Raw genomic sequence first — 17,363 nt, forward strand, 5'->3', positions numbered from 1 at the left:
AAATGCTAGCAGTACAGAATGCTCTGACAGCCTTCAAGGACCACATTTTTCCAGGACAATTAATGGTAAAGACGGACAACACCACTGTTATGTGGTACATAAACAAGCAGGGGGTTACCCATTCTTACCCCCTCTGCAGACTAGCCATGGCTCTGTGGAACACAGCCTTGAGCTACCAAGTTCATCTAAAGGCTCAATTCCTGCCAGAAAAACTAAATACACTGGCCGACGAACTAAGTAGAAATCTCATGGACCCACATGAGTGGAACATGGAACCAAAGATTTTCAACATGTTGATCAACAAATGGGGTATCCCAGATGTAGACCTGTTTGCCTAATTGGACAAATTCTGCACAAGGACTCCCCACAAACAAGCTTGGAAAGTGAATACTCTGTCCTTCAGCTGGAAAAATCTATCAGTTTATGCCTTTCCCCTCTGCCTCTCCTCTCCAAAGTACTTCTAAAGATCAAACAGGACAAACCAAAGATGATACTGAATGCACCCGATGGGTCACGCCAACACTGGTACCCCCTCTTGCGCAGTGTGTCTCAGCTGGCCCCATGGCACCTACCTCAGACCCCTACCCTGCTGTCTCAGCAGGAGAGCCAAATTCTGCACCCCCCAGCTTCAAACTCTGAACCTGGCAGCCTGGCTAATTACCTAATCTCTCCGTTACCATCCCTTTGTAAACAAGTGTTGGATGTCATTTTGGAGGCAAGGAGGCCTAGTACTAGAAAATCTTGTGGTGAAAAATGGAAAAGATTCTGTGCCTGGAACCAAACTCAAGGGATGGCCACAGCAGCGCCCAATTTACCTCAGATTCTTCAATACTTAACTGAGATGCTTCACAAGGACCTTTCCTTTTCCTCCATCAAAATTCACGCCTCAGCCATTTCAGCCCATTACAACACAGAACCACCCCTCTTTTCTCATCCACTGCTCAAGCAGTTTCTCAAAGGGGCCAAAAACTTAAGGCCACCCAGGAGAGCCCCATCTCCAGCCTGGGACCTTAATTTTGTATTGGAAAAACTCACTCTTCCTAATTTTGAGCCAGCTGCAATTGCAGAGTTAAAATTCCTTTCTTGGAAAACCACTTTCCTTTTAGCAATCACTTCAGCAAGAAGGGTATCTGAATTACAGGCCCTTATGGCAGTGGAGCCTTTCTTCATCTTTCATGCGGACAGGGTGTCCCTCAGGACCAATCCCTCTTTCAGGCCCAAGGTGGTATCCAGTGTGGCTCTTAATCAGTCCATTAATTTGCCAACCTTCTTTTCTAATCCACAGAACAAAGGGGAACGGATACTGTACTCCTTAGATGTGCACAGACAACTTAGATTTTACTTGGACAGGACTAAACCTCAAAGGAAATCGGAACAACTGCTGGTGGCATTTGCTGCAGGGGCAGAGGGGAAGGCTATTTCAAAGCAAACCATTTCTAAATGTATAGGCCATTACATTAATTTCTGCTATAAGCACCATGGAAAACCTATCCCACAGGGGATTAGACCCCATTCAGCCAGGGCTGCTTCTACCTCTACAACCTTTCTCAGAGGTGTCCATACCAGAGACATCCTAGAAGCTGCTACCTGGAGATCTGTACATACTTTCACCAAGCATTACCATTTGCCAATTTTCTCTAAATCCAGAGCTGACTTTGCCACTGCACTCTTGCAGGGCCTTATAGCTGCTCCTAATGCTGTCTAAATTCCTCCTCCCATCCTTAGCTTTGGGACTCTACCCAAATGTAATGACTGCAACAGTGAAACACAAAGAACATAGTACAGTTGTGTACACTTACCATAAATGTAGATGTTCGAGTGTATTCACTGTTGCAGTCCTGGTTACCCTCCCTCCAGCCCCCTGACTTCTTTTGGCTTACCTCTGTTCTCATTTACTATACTTAAAAGCTTTTTGGTGTATTTGCTTTTTTGTTGGAGGTATAACCGTGTATATTTATATTTAATTGCTTTCCATTAAGGGGGACACCTGACATCTGGGGCAAGAAAAACTGATGTAATGATGTCGGCTGCATGCTTTATACCCCTGACTACCTGACATCACGGAAGATAAGCCAGCAACCGAAGCAGGACCCAAGACTTAGATAATCAGGCCGACTGAGGGCTACTGCAGGCAGGTAACCCAAAAGTGATGACTGCAACAGTGAATACACTCGAACATCTACATTTATGGTAAGTGTACACAGCTGTACTTTATGTACCTTCAGTCTTCAGCTCTTTAGCAGACCACATGAGCTATCTAAGCTGAGCCATTCCCATCTGCCAGAAATGAAGACTAAATCTAGAATCCTTCTGCAAGTTGATCATGACAAGTGACACCACAGAGAAACCAGTGTGATGATGTTTTGGGTTAATATAAAGGTGCATGTTATATTATGCTGTTATGAAGGTTAGATAGCTGAAATTGACTGGCAATGAAAGTAATACAAGTGAGTAACTAGACACTCCTGAAATGGTGTAATGCAGTCTTAATTATCATATATGTAGAAGATAAACTACATTGCACAGACTGTCTGTAGTAGTAAATTAAACCAGTGCTTTTTGAGTGGCAAAACACTTTTTCTACTAGCAAAATTCTACTTTTGTTTGTTAATGTTATGTTTTCTATAAAGTTTAAATCCTATATTTTTCTGTTCCCCAGATACCCATAATGGCTCTCCAGAAGATGCTAAACCTGATGAAGAGCTGGCGTTTGTAAATAAGGATGCTGTAGAAAAACTAGCCTTAGGTCTCATTTCACATTACTTACCTGGTCTTCAGCATTCAAAGAAGACTTTACATGAACTTACGTAAGTGTTGTTTCATTTCATAAGGTGGATATTGTATTGTCCAGGTCTGTCTACCTCTCATGTACATGTTGTTAAAGCTTTGTTTAAGCCAAGTTCTAGAGTGTTATGGACAGCAGTCGCTTCTTCTTCTTTGTAGTGTATGAATAGCCTTCATAAAGGTTCATAAGTTCATATATTAATACTAGGCTAACTGCCCTTGTGGACCATGTTAAGCCTAGCCATTTACCCCACGTGGGAATCAAACCATGCACCTTGTGTTAGTAAGGTAAACACCTTAACCACTATGTCAACTTCATACCCCATTAGTCGAAGTTTTTTCATGTTTTGTTTAGCTTAAACAAAATATCAGTTTATAGAGGTTGTTTTTGATTTTGTTTATAAATTTCCCTGTAGCTTCAATGTAGTCCTCTTCTACTTTAGCCATTGAATATTTTTGAATTGACAAATGTAAAAGACAAAAAATAAAAAGTGGTTATTGGATAAAACTGCTAGTATAGTGGCTTATGATGTTATTTAACTACGTAACCATTGTCTGCCCCCCAAAAAGAAAGATGTACAGAGGTGACATGAATGATTCTAGCATCAAGACTATTAAGTTAGACATGCCTCAGTGTAGCAATTAATTGTAAAATATTCAGAATGTACTGAGATAGGAAAAAGCACTCATAAAAGAAAAGCATTGCTTTTCATTGTAGAAGACAAAACAGAATTTAATGCTATTGTAGCAGATAGGCTTGTGCTTTTCCCACATTGGTAGTTGTCTCAAATTTTTGTCACAGGGCTTGGCTAGTCTTTGAATAAACTCTACCTTGCTGGTATTTCCTGTTTCCATCGATGTTCAAATTCTGTTATTTAACAGTATGAAATTTAAATTTACTACCAGACAGCCAAATTAATCTCTCTACTGCATAGTCCTCAGAAATGAAACTGGCTGGAATTCTCACAGTATTTCATGTTCACACATTTAAAAGTACCCATAGAATCCTGTTCTTTCCAGAAAAATGCCCTTCCTCACTCCAGTACTACAGTGGTAAACCCCCACAAGATCCCTTCACTCAGCAGATACAGATCTACTTGAGAAAAAAAGAATCATTCTATGTATCTAGTGAATCCCCATATTCCACATATACATCTAGAAAGCTGACCTCTTTTCCCCTTACTGTTAGGCAAATACCTACCCCCATCTCATTTAAAAACAAACTAATAGACTAATTACATAATTCCTAGCACTACGCTTGTTCCAGCTTCCCAGGTTTTCTCTGCTTTTTTTACTCCTTTTCATATATTACTTCGCTTAGTCTGCTACCTTAAACACTGTCTTCCATCTGTACAGCTCACTGACTTTTGTTACATTCTCCCAAAACTCAACCTTCATTTTTCTTACACTAAAACCATCTCTACTGACCTTTCCCAAGAATCTTTCTCTATATAACTGATCTTTCATACTCCAGTCTCACTGTTGGTCATAATCTACCTTATGTCACTAACACCTCTATATCCTTCTTTCTCTTTACGTATTAAATTATCACCGTTTTATTAACTGTGTAGCCTACCCACCTGAGAATTATCATTATTTCTTATTCACTGCATATGTTTTTTTTTTTGCAGTTTATTTTTTCTTCAACTTTTGTATCATCAATATTTTTCTATAATTACATGTAATCACCTGAGAATGACCATCATTTGTTATTTACTGTTTACATGGTTTATAAATTATATTTTCATTTTTTTCTTACTATGATATGTAATTTGACGGAGCTTTTCTCCTTGGTCCTCCTCTTAAAAAGGATAGCTTAGTCGCAGCATTCCAGTAAGCAAAGACAAATAAATAAATACGGCCTTTCTATAGTGTACCTTTCTTATAAGATCTCCGCTCAGGGAACCTGTCCTTGTGTCGGTACTATATTTGGTACTAGAAAAATGTATGCTATGAGGATGTACCTTCTCATTCCATAACTCAAATATGTGCTTATCATAACAGTAGATCTGGATGTGTATGTCTGTAGTTGTTAACATACCCACCTACCTTCTTCCACCTCTTGCAGACTTAGTCTGGAGATCAATTTCTGTGCTTTGTCTGTACTTTGTATGGTATACCAGAGATCTGGAGAGGAAGGCCTTCATATACAGAGCATAATGGGTATAGGGGAGGAGTTTTAATAGTCTGGGGAGAGATTTAATAGCCTAGGGAAGTTTTAGATGCCAAACTGCCTATCACATAGCATTAATCCGACAGCTGGCGAGGATGGATCTCCTTATCCAGATCTGCTGTTATGGTAAATGCTGTCTTTTGTGTACAGCTGTTCAAGACAACTACTCCACCATTTTTTTTTTTTCATTTGAGAACAGCGTGGGGGAAGCCACCCAAGTTATATTATTTAGGTTATCGGAGTACAAAGCAGGATCCTCTTTAAGCGCCAAATGTCTGACAGTAACCATATAAATATATATCTGTGAGACCCAGATCTGCTCTGCATAGTCTAATGATAGACATTGCATATCAGATCTGAAGAATAATTTGTAAAATATTGGTTATAATTAATGACCCTCAACCTTATTAATTCAGTATCCATATAAATATGGATAATGATAACCACAGTGAAACATTAATAAAGTACCTAAACTGACTTTGTTCTGTTAACTAAAAATGGATGTATTGTGTTAAAAACAACAAAGATTGGGAGCCCTACAACACTGCTAATAAGTAAATAGCAGTCCAGCCAACAAGCTGAAATAAAAAGACTAAAAAAACAGAAAAAGAGCAAATCTCGATGATCACTTTTCTCCTTCAAACTTCTTTTTTTTTTGCAGGGGGCAAGCTCTCCACACCCATGAACTTATAACTCTGAGATTGCCATAACTCAGGGAAAAGGGAATATTCCAGGAAATGTTCATCTCAGACTTAGAATAAGTATATGTAAGCCTGTTATTTGGCCATTCGGTCTTCATCTTTCAGGACTCACTTTAGTGGGTTCCGAGATTTCAGATGTTTACCATTTTTATTGCAGTTTCTGTAAGATGGGCTAGAACATCTTAACTCAAGTCCACAAATCACAAAAAAAGATGCTGCTTGCTTTGGAAGAACTGACATTTGACATCACCTTATAGTAATAGCTGTTTTTTTTTTGGACGCATAATGCCCATGACATTTTGATAACACTTTTGATAACTATTATTGGTAACAATCTTAAGTGCTCCTTAACACTGACTAAAATGAGCTGTATTAAAATATACCTTATAATGAGACAGTAGAACTTAGCCATGTATATCTGCAACTTTTTTACATATTGTTCTAGTCCTTTTTATTTTGTAGTTATATTTGCATGCATCAGATGTAACATCTTAATACTGAAAGGCTGTTTGAAAAGAGTACATAAAAAGTACATCATAGTCCAGGTATATTTTGCAGTACTTTAACAGTATAATTGAGCTGTCTTTGTTACTGTCATGGTATATGGACACTTCTTAGACTTATGCAGACACAAATCACAGCTTTAAATTTATATTTTATCTGCCATTACATTTTTCTCAAAACTTGTTTTTATTAAACTTTTAGAAGTAGATTCTAGCAGTACACATTGGAAAAGTTTTAATCTTAAAGGATGAAATGCTTAATAATAATGCAGCTACATAACCTGTTTACTGAGGTGAGAAGTATAAAAATGTGAAGGGTAGGAACAAATAAATAAGTGGCAACAGTACAAGATATTAATAACCAGGAGATATGCAGAGAACAAACAACATTCGATTCATATTTAGGAAGTCTGGATGAAGGTTAGAAATTTGTAGTGTCAGGCGAAGGTCAACATTATGACAGTGATATGTTAATGATACTCTTATTTAACTTAGTGTGGGAAGTGGTGCTAGTGAGTGGTCCAGCAACAAAGTGCAAAAAAACAAAGGCATGGCAGCAGTAGTGAACCTTGCTGACTGAGGCAGCCAGTCATTTTAGCTGGACACCGCACACCAATAGCAGGCTAAAGAATAACAGTTCTCAGAGTTGGTATCAGCACTGCCTTCCTTTCACAGTGTCCACCTCCCACTTCCAGTGCACCATTCTAAAATAAAAATATATCCATCTATGGTAGAAGACTGTAAATTAGTTGGTGAATACACATCATTATAACAGTAAAGCAACAGTAGATCTGTGAGATCTGAAGAAGCACCTGTGGTAGGCATGGAAGCACCTTTCCTTTTATTTCTCTGTGTTAATTTAATAAAACTTATCTTTTTTATACATTGTGTCATGCTGTGTTTGGCTGGATACTTCCGTTGTTTTACATTTTGGACTTCTGGTTAATCCAGCCTTCGCATGTTAACACTTTTGTTTTTTGCTATAATTATAACACTGTTTGTTGTTAGAAAAGCATAATGAAAAACACTTGGACATTTAAGAGAAAACCTGATAATTTATTGAACAGACCATGCATTACATGATCTTTGACATTTACTTTAATTATCTTTTAAAGTGTACTTTAAACTATCTTTTAAAATGTTTTTTTAAAGTCCCTTTTGTAAAAGGGGACTACTGTTTGAATACGGATCAATTAATTATAAGTGTATAGCTATCAGTTTGAAAGAACATTTCAAGGTTCAAACTTTATACAGTGGTTTAAGTCAGATGTGCCATAATTCAGATAGCCATCGGTGTGGGTTTTGATTTTTTTTTTTTACTGCCCTAACATTCCTATGTGTATGGTGCAATTTAGGGGAGGGCATGGCAATGGGCTGTCCGCGAAGGACATCCCCTCATTTCCGCAAGGGGCATTCCCTGCAAAAAGTGACACCCCACCCCAAAGCACAGGAGTGGATTCACCTGTTAAGGAAATCACACCCACCCAGAGTGTTGCCAAGTGCATGAAACCCTTTCTAACCCCAGTAGAGAGTGACAGTCACTTCACTCCTCCCATCCTACCTGGCCTGTTAAGTGTCTGGACCTCTAATCAATCCTTGGTCACCTGTGTCACATGGTCAGGGCTCCCTTCATCTATGCCACAGAGCCAGGAAAGCATTGAGCATTTTATTACAGTTCCTATAAGTTGGACTTGACATTTTATAGCAGTAATTGTTTTGGTTAGCTAAAACAAATTCTGTTTTTTTTTCTTGTATAAAAGATGGCCATATCATTTTAAACAGGATGGCATTTTGATCAGATTTCTATTAATAATAGCTGTCACAAGTGTTTACTACCCTTTAACACAGGCTGAAATGAGATGTAGGAAAATATACCTTGTAACACGATATTAAAACTTGGCCTTATGTTCTTGTAGCGTTTATGTATATTGTACCAGTCCGAAAAGTCTGTTTTTGTTGTTAAGATCAGCAGTAATGTATCTACAAGTAGAATATAACAACACTCTAAAGGTAGCATGCCTAAAATGAATACATTGATCAAATTGTAGCTCATGTGTGTTTTGCATTGCTTTGTAGTACAATTAAAATATCTGCATTAATACTTTGATATGTGGACACTGCTTAAAGTTGTACAGATACAAATCAGAATTTTAATTAGTTTTTATGATTGTATTATTGTTATTATGCTTGTCATTTTTTAAAGGTCCGTGTTTTTAATTTAATAATGATTTTTGAGAAAAATTTAATGATCAACAAAGAACAAACAAAACCAAAATAATGAAAATCCACCAACCATGTAAAAAGCATCTATACTATGGAGTGTGAATAACAATTTATTTAATGCTTTCATCCTCCATTTATAATAGCATTGTTCTGAGGAAATCCATTGTAAATTGTGGACAAAAGCACTAAATACATTGTGATTGGCATGCCATACTGTGGACGTGTTCACAGTACTGCAACCATACATAACCTTTTCTCACAGAGTTAGCATATATAAACATGTAAAGAGTAAGAGCAACATAGTTAACATTACACTGTGTTAATAACAAGGACCTATACCACGAATAGGGAACAGTCATTGCATAATTAAGAAGCCTCTAAAGGTCATGACAATGAATTTAGTTGTTTTTGAGTTAAAATCTGAGAGTAATTTCCAAGCTGGTCACCAGTCATTAAATTGTTTCTTAAATTTATCTAACAGCTTTGTAAGTACTAATGCATTTTTGGCAGCAGCTACAAACAGGGCAAAATACACTTCTTGTTGGTAAGTCCATCAGTCCATTGGGTTGTAATGTAATATTTTATAATTGCAGTTAGAGCAACTATTATAGTTAAATTGATGTTAACTGCAGGAATATTATAATTTAGAACTGCGTGCTGCCAAACCAGTTTCTTATGTAAAATGTTATGATTTGGAAGATTTTTTTATTGCTTTTCATAAGTTATAAACAGAACTGTAATAACTAGAACATATGAATTATGTGGATAGGCATATGAAGGATATAGCAGAGAAAGATGAAGGGAAAAGGAGACTTTTTGGATGATGATAGCATTATGGTAAATCATATAATAGATGCAAGTTTTTAAATAAATTGTATTCAGAGCATTTTTTTCTACAGTGTATTCCATATGTTAGCATCTTCTAATTCATTATCAAGTTTGTTCTAGTAAGAAAAATAAATTGTAGAAGTATATAGGTAAGAGGCCCTGACAAAAAAACACTTCTTGATGTGAGAAATGTTTTAATTAATAAGGAAAGAGGAGATGTGTGTGGTTATTTATATTTTGAGTTAGGAATCATAAGTACGGATTTCAGATTCTTTTTATCTAGTGTGTGTTTAATTGCCCAGTAAGAAGATTGTATTTTATGAACCGTGTCCATGAAATTGCGTCATACATCTGACCTGTTTTGGAAGAAAGTGCTAGTATCCCAGAAGTTCCAGTATTAACTTTTTGCAGTTCTTAAAGAGTACCCATAATATTTTGAAAGTTTTGGTTTTCTGAGAGAAATCTACATTCTCTGTTTAGGTTATTTATGAAAAAATAATGTGTAGAAAGTCTGCTAGATCATCTTGACTGTCTAGAAACAATGTAAGCTGTAAAAAGAATGTTTATGTGCTACTAGTTAAGTTTCTAAATTTGGGAGCTTCAAATCAAAAGTTTCCTGAGTTGTTATCACTGTTCCCCAGAGCATTCATGGTGATCTGCTTTTCAAAGACAGTTTCTTCCATCAATTTTTTTATATTATTTTTGAACCCTAATTGATAAAATGAGTTAATTTGCTATATTATACAGCAGTTTAAAATAACATTTTTATTTAAATTTATTCTTCCTAGTAATTATAGAGGACTGTTAACCAGAGTTCTGCATTCTGATAAGTAAAGAAAATACCTGTGAATTCAGCATCACTGTACAGATGTTCGTGTTTCACTGTTGCAGTCATCACATTTGGGTTATCTGCTTGCAGTAGCCATCAGTTGGCCTGTTTAACAATGTCTTGAGTCCTGCTTCGGTTGCTCTCCCTTCTTCTGTGACGTCAGGTCGTCAGGGGTATAAAACATGCATCCGACGTCATTACCTCAGTCTTTCTTGCCGTGCGGTGCCCGAAGCAGAAGCAGTTCTCAAGTGCCAGTCGGCCGACTCCTGAAATTTTCGTTTTCGAGTTTCAGAACGAAGTCTTTAACTAAAGCTAAGTACCCAGTTAGGGAAACTTTTTCTTGCTCCTCTCCGATGTTCGTAAAAGTTAATAATTGCATTACTTGTGGAAAGCAAATACCTCACAAAGATTTCCATTCGTACTGTATTCCTTGCCTAGGCCCTGACCACGACGTACCTTGCTGTCGGTTTTGTGCCTTATTTAACCAACTCACTATCTGTCGTCGGTATATTTTCGTTTGTAAATATTTTGGCTCTTGGTTCAATTATCCAGAAATGTCATCGGTAAGCCATCTGACTACCAGCTTTCCGAAAAAAACGCAAAGATAGAGACAGAGACAGGACGCCTAGGTCCAAAGCTGCCGACGACGCTTCTCCTAAGCCAGTCGCCAGTTCACCAGTACTCAGTGAGGTGCTTTCGCAGCCCCTGATACCCACTACTTCTGATTCGCAGGCCTCTACTGAGACCCATTTGTTGTCCGGTATGCCACGAGATGTTTTAACTGTGGAACCTGCGGATGTCTCTACCTTGGATGGGTCTGGAGCCGCTGTGCAGGCACTGGCTTCTGAGGGTGCATTCAGGCCTACAGATGTGCATATTAAACCGGCGCCTCCTTCTTCTTTAAGGCCTAAACCTCGAACCTTGCCTAGAAAACCAACGCCCAGGCCGCATGCTCAGGCCTCTGTGCCCAAAAAACAAATGATAAGAATGGCGGAAGACCTTATAACTTTAATCAGGGGAAGCCAACCTTCCTCTTCTGAGAGACCTAGGACTGAATTTGTTTATGAATCTTCTGACCAGGATTCTGATTTTTCTGATTCTTCTGATCATCTGGATTTCCTCTTCTAAGTGACCTTGGACTGAATTTGATTATGAATCTTCTGATCAGGATTCTGATTCTTCTGATAATCTGGATTTACCCTTATCTACTTATGAGGATTCTGATGCAGAGGATTCTATTCCCACTGCTTCTCTTCCAGAGGATTTCTCTTTTGGTGAAACCTTGCATACTCTAAGGGAGCATTTCCTCTGGGAAAGCCAGGATTTCTCTGATTCAAAAAAGAGGCATAGGGACTTCTTACTCCTGCCTCAACATAGGCCTTTAGCTATACCTCCTGTACTAGACATTGTTGATGATGCCTTTTCGGAATCCACTTTGGCCCCTGATTCTTTGCCCCCTGCTCCCAGAAAACCTGACAGATATTACAGGGTTCCTGATTCTCACAAGTTCCTTTTTAAAAATCCTATTGCAGATCCAGAGACTATTTCACAGGGACCCAAGGGCATTAAGGTTTCTACTGCCAAAATCCCTACCCCCTCTGATAGAGATTCCAGGGCGCTGGATAGATGGGGTGAGAAGGTCTACACTTCTGCAGCTTTGGCCATTAGGGCCTTAAACTGTCAGTTTCATATGTTAAAGTATCAACAACATATTATTAGATTGCTTAAACAGAAAATTATGTTGATTCCTGACTGTGCTGAAAATAAGGATTTACAGGATTTGTTGCATTCTGCTGAATAGGTTGGAAAACATACTTTGCAGTGTGGATTTGATTCTTTAGAGGCCTCTTGTAGGGCTGCTGTCACTGGGTCTGTACTCGGAAGGCATGCGTGGCTTAAAGAGCAGTCTTTGCCTGATCATGTTAAAGCTAAACTGTTGGATACTCCCTTAAATCAGGACCACCTGTTTGACAATAAAGCTGAGAGAGTTCTTAAAAAGATGGAAGATAAAGCTTAATCTATGCAAACTGTTAACGATTTCTTACAAGTTCAGCCTCCAAGATTTAGTAGGCATTGGCCCTCTTAAGAATTGATCCTTTCCTGCTCCTTCTAGGCCTTCTCAATCCAAACCCAGACCCAGCAGAAACTCCAGGTTTCAGTCCCAGGGTACGCACAAGACTAAGCAGTGGGGACCTTCCACTTCCAAATCTGGGAGTAGTAAGACTCCCCTCTATGGAAAACTGTCTCAATGACTTGACTTTAAAACTTCCGAGCACTTCTCAACTGACTGCTCCTTTAGGGGGAAAGATTGGTCTGCAGGCCAAAAACTGGGAACTCATTACCCAGGACAAATGGGTTTTAAATGTAGTGTCCCAAGGATACATATTTCACTTTCACACATTGCCAATGCCCAGTGGTTGGCCAGATCTCCCCCCAAATCAGTGGGCAGAGACTCAGAAGCAAATACTCTCTCTTTTAAGCATAAAGGCTATTCAAACTGTACCAGAAGAGGAAAAAGGACAAGGTTTCTACTCAAGAATTTTCCTGGTATCCAGAAAAGACAATTCATGGCGTCCAATCCTGGACCTGTCTACTCTAAACATCTTTTTGGTGATTCCAAAATTCAAGATGCTGACTCTTCACCAGTTGCTTCCCATGCTAGGAAAAGATGCCTGGATTGCAACACTTGATTTAAAGGAAGCATACCTGCACATCCCAATTAGGGAATCTTGCAGAAGATACCTACGTTTCAAAGCAGGCTACTGTCACTACCAGTTCTCTGCACTGCCCTTTGGCTTATCTACTGCGCCCAGGGTATTCACAAAGTGCCTAGCTCCAGTCACTTCATTTTGCAGGCAAAGAAATATTCAAATATACCCATACCTGGATGATTGTCTAATTCAGGCAGAAAGCCAGGACATACTTTTGAATCATCTGGCTTTTGTACAAAGAGTGCTAACTTGTCTGGGGTACACTATAAACGAAAAGAAATCACATCTGGTACCCTGTCAACAAATTATATTCCTGGGAGCAAGCCTGAATACATCTTCCCAGATGGCTTTCCTCACGCCAGAGAAAAAATTCATCTGACAACCTACTTCAAACTCGTGGCCACGAAAACCCTGTTATCTGCAAGGCAAATATTGCAAGCCTTGGGGTTCATGGCCTACTGCATTCTTCTAATTTTATATGCAAGACTGCATATGAGGAAACCACAATGGTACCTAAAAAGCCTATGGTGTCAACATTCTCAGGATCTAGAAGCAATGATTCCTATCATACCTTGCCTACGCCTGGAATTTCTTTGGTGGACAGAGGTGTGCCACCTAAACAAGGGACTACCATTCACCCTACCCCCTGCCACCCAAACCCTAACAACAGACACATCCCACTATGCATGGGGGGGCTAACCTGGCATGGAAGTGCATTCAGGGCAAATGGAACCAAAGTCGAATGCACTTGCATATCAATCAAAAAGAAATGTTAGCTGTCCAGAATTCTCTGACAGCCTTCAAGGACTACATTCTTCCAGGACAATTAATGGTAAAGACGGACAACACCACTGTTATGTGGTACATAAACAAGCAGGGGGGGTACCCATTCTTACTCCCTCTGCAGACAAGCCATGGCATTGTGGAACACAGCCTTGAGCTACCAAGTGCATCTACAAGCTCAGTTCCTGCCAGGAAAACTAAATACACTGGCAGACGGACTAAGCAGAAACCTCATGAACCCACACGAGTGGAAACTGGAACCAAAGATTTTCAACATGCTGATAAACAAATGGGGGAGCCCAGATATAGACCTGTTTTCATCCCCCCAGAACTACCAATTGGACAAATGTTGCACAAGGACTCCCCACAAACAGGCTTGGAAAGTGGATGCCCTGTCCTTCAGCTGGAAAAAAACTTTACGTTTAAGCCTTTCCTTCTCTGCCTCTTCTCTCCAAGGTACTACTAAAGATCAAACAGGACAAACCAAGGACGATATTGATTGCACCAGACTGGCCTCATGAACACTGGTACCCCCTCTTGTGCAGTGTATCACTATTGGTCTCATGGCACCTGCCTCTGACCCCTACCCTGTTGTCTCAACAGGAGTATCAGATTCTGCACCCTCAGCTTTAAACCCTGAACCTAGCAGCCTGGCTAATTACCTGATGTCTAGCTTACCATCCCTCATTAAACCAGTGATGGATATCATTTTAGAGGCAAGGAGGCCTAGCAGTAGAAAATCTTATGCTGAAAAATGGAAAAGATTCTGTGCCTGGAACCAATCTCAAGGGATGAGCACAGCAGTGCTCAACTTACCTCAGATTTTACAATACTTAACTGAGATGCTTCACAAGGGACTTTCTTTTTCCTCCATCAAAATTCACGCCTCAGCCATTTCAGCTCACTATGATACAGAACCTCCCCCCTTCTTGCATCCAGTGTTCAAGCAGTTCCTCAGAGGGGCCAAAATTTTAAGGCCACGAAGAAGAGCCCCAACTCCAGCCTCGGACTGTAACTTTGTATTGGAGAAACTTACACTTCCTCCTTTCGAGCCAGCTGCTAGTGCAGATTTAAAATTCCTTTCTTGGAAAACAACCTTTCTCTTAGCCATCACTTCAGCAAGAAGGGTATCTGAATTACAGGTCCTCATGGCAGTGGAGCCTTTCATCATCTTTCATGCGGACAGGGTGTCCCTCAGGACCAATCCTTCTTTCATGCCCAAGGTGGTATCCAATGTGGCCCTTAATCATTCCATTCATTTGCCAACCTTCTTTCCTAATCCACAGAACAAAGGGGAACAGTTACTGCACTCCTTAGATGTGCACAGACAACTCGGATTCTTCTTGGACAGGACTAAACCTCAAAGGAAATCTGACCAACTGCTGGTGGCATTTGCAGCAGAGGCAGAGGGGAAGGCTATTTCAAAGCAAACCATTTCCAAATGGATAGGCTATTATTTTCTTTTCTGCCACAAGCACTATGGAAAACCTGTCCCACAGTGGATCAGACCCCACTCAACCAAGGCTGCATCTACCTCTACAGCCTTTCTCAGAGGCATCCGTACCAGATACATCCTAGAAGCTGCTACCTGGAGTTCTGTACGTACTTTCACCAAGCATTACCATGTGCCAATTTTCTCTAAATCCAGAGCTGGATTTGCCTCTGCAGTCTTGCAGGGCCTTATAGCTGGTCCTAATGCTATCTAAATTCCTCCTCCCATCCTTAGCTTTGGGAATCTACCCAAATGTGATGACTGCAACAGTGAAACACGAAGAATGTAGTACAGTTGTGTACACACCATAAATGTAGATGTTCGAGTGTATTCACTGTTGCAGTCCTGGTTACTCTCCCTCCCTCCAGCCCCCTTACTTCTTTTGGCTATACCTCTACTCTCCTTTACTATGCTCAAAAGCTTTTTGGTGTATTTGCTTTTTTGTTGGAGGTATATCTTTGTATATTTATAGATTTATTTGCTTCCCATTAGGGGGGCACCTGACATCTGGGGCAAGAAAAACTGAGGTAATGACGTCGGCTGTATGTTTTATACCCCTGACAACCCGACGTCACGGAAGAAGGGACAGCAACCGACGTAGGACCCAAGACTTTATTAATCAGGCCGACTTAGGGCTACTGCAAGCAGATAACCCAAATGTGATGACTGCAACAGTGAATACACTCTAACATCTACATTTATGGTAAGTGTACACAACTGTACTTTATGGTCACTGCTGTTCCATATTACCAGATACTTAGTTTCTCTGCTTCCATGTGTGTTATTTGCATTACTGCTGGTGTTATTGGGGGTTAGTAATTTAGCATACGTTCTGATATTCTTCATTTGATTTTTGTAACCCACAGTCTCCTTTACTTGGTTTGCTAAAGATTTTAATTTATTTTTGTGAGTTCTTGACTGCTAAAAGAAAATTGTTTGCAAACAAAAAAACTATCTACTTTCTGGAAGTTTTGGATTTATTGAAAGGGTCTATCTTTGTTCTTTCATTGGCTTGAGAAAAGGCTCCATTTCAAGTTATGACCATAGATAGGACACTTCTAGTCTGACTGAATCTGAGTGAGACATTCCCATTAATATGTAGTCTGACTGAATATACATCTCAGTATTTTTAAGTAGTGGAAAATTAAACTTCTGTAGCACATGGTATATATGATTAACTGAAACCTGGTTCAAGGCTCCTGAGAGCACCCCGGCACTATTAGGTTTTACCTCATATCATGCATTCCGGCCCCAAAACCCGGACCACACCACAAAAGGAGGGGGTGTATCCATATTCATAAAGGATACCCACACCTCCAGGTTGGTGGCAACGAAGCTTGAAACCATCCAGGTGCAACTAACCATAGGCAAAACTGCTCTACAAATTGTAGCATGCTACAGGCCACCCTCTCAAACTCAGGAACCCCACACAGCCTTCCTGAAGACACTGGAGGGTATAAATGTATCTCCAAACACCATCATATTGGGTGACTTCAACTACCCGAATATAGACTGGGAACATTACTCAAGCCCTAACTTTCTAGCCCAACGGTTCCTGGAGTTCATAAATTCAAATGCCATGGAACAGCTAGTCACTGTTCCCAGAGGAGAAAATATACTAGATCTCATTGTCACAAACATGGGGAAAAATGCTCCACACGGAGTATATCCCTCATTGGTGAGATCTGATCATAAACTAATCTCACTGGAAATCCACATCCTGCCCCCACCCCAAACAAAAAGACCATAGTGAAGAACTTCTCTAAAGCAAACTTCACACTACTCAAGACTGGTGTGGTATCCTTCAAGGCCCCTGAGCCAGTGGAAACCACAACCCAAGCTGGAAGCCCTTACAAATGCCTTCTATGAACACCTCCAGGACTGCATGGATCAGGCAATCCCAAATAAAACCAAGACTCTTTCCACAAAGGGCAAACGTCCAGTCTGGTGGACCCCAGCCATTAACAAACTTTACAATAAGAGGAGAAAGCTATTACATGATAGAACAAAATCCATAAAGGAAGTCACCCTGATCATTATTAGTAAAAAATCGAGCACTCATAAAATCAACTAAGGCCAATTTTGAGAGAAAAATTGCCATGGATTCAAAGGACAATCATAAGGCCTTTTTCAGCTATGTTAGGAACCTGGGTGGAAACTCCCAGATATGCTCAGAATTAGTCCAAAATGATACAAAATCACTGAACCCACAGACATTGCCAACATACTGGCAGACAGGTTCAGTGCAAACTTCACCCCTCTCCCCTAAAGGAGAGATAACTATCCCAGCCGAGTGTAGCCTCCCGGACATCTCAAATGCGCAGGTGAAACCTGCT

General features: G+C 39.9%; 1 protein-coding gene across 1 annotated transcript in view; it reads left to right on the forward strand.

Moving 5' to 3' along the window:
* BLOC1S6 (biogenesis of lysosomal organelles complex 1 subunit 6) overlaps positions 1-17,363 on the forward strand; it is a 341,949-nt gene that overhangs the window by 93,815 nt on the left and 230,771 nt on the right. The window contains exon 3 of the mRNA XM_044077633.1: positions 2,660-2,807. Within this exon, the coding sequence (XP_043933568.1) occupies positions 2,660-2,807 (148 nt within the window). The remainder of the gene's footprint in view (positions 1-2,659; positions 2,808-17,363) is intronic.

This window comes from Protopterus annectens, chromosome 7.part0 (genome assembly GCF_019279795.1).
Source record: "Protopterus annectens isolate FY-2018-M chromosome 7.part0, PAN1.0, whole genome shotgun sequence".
Taxonomy (NCBI): domain Eukaryota; kingdom Metazoa; phylum Chordata; order Ceratodontiformes; family Protopteridae; genus Protopterus; species Protopterus annectens.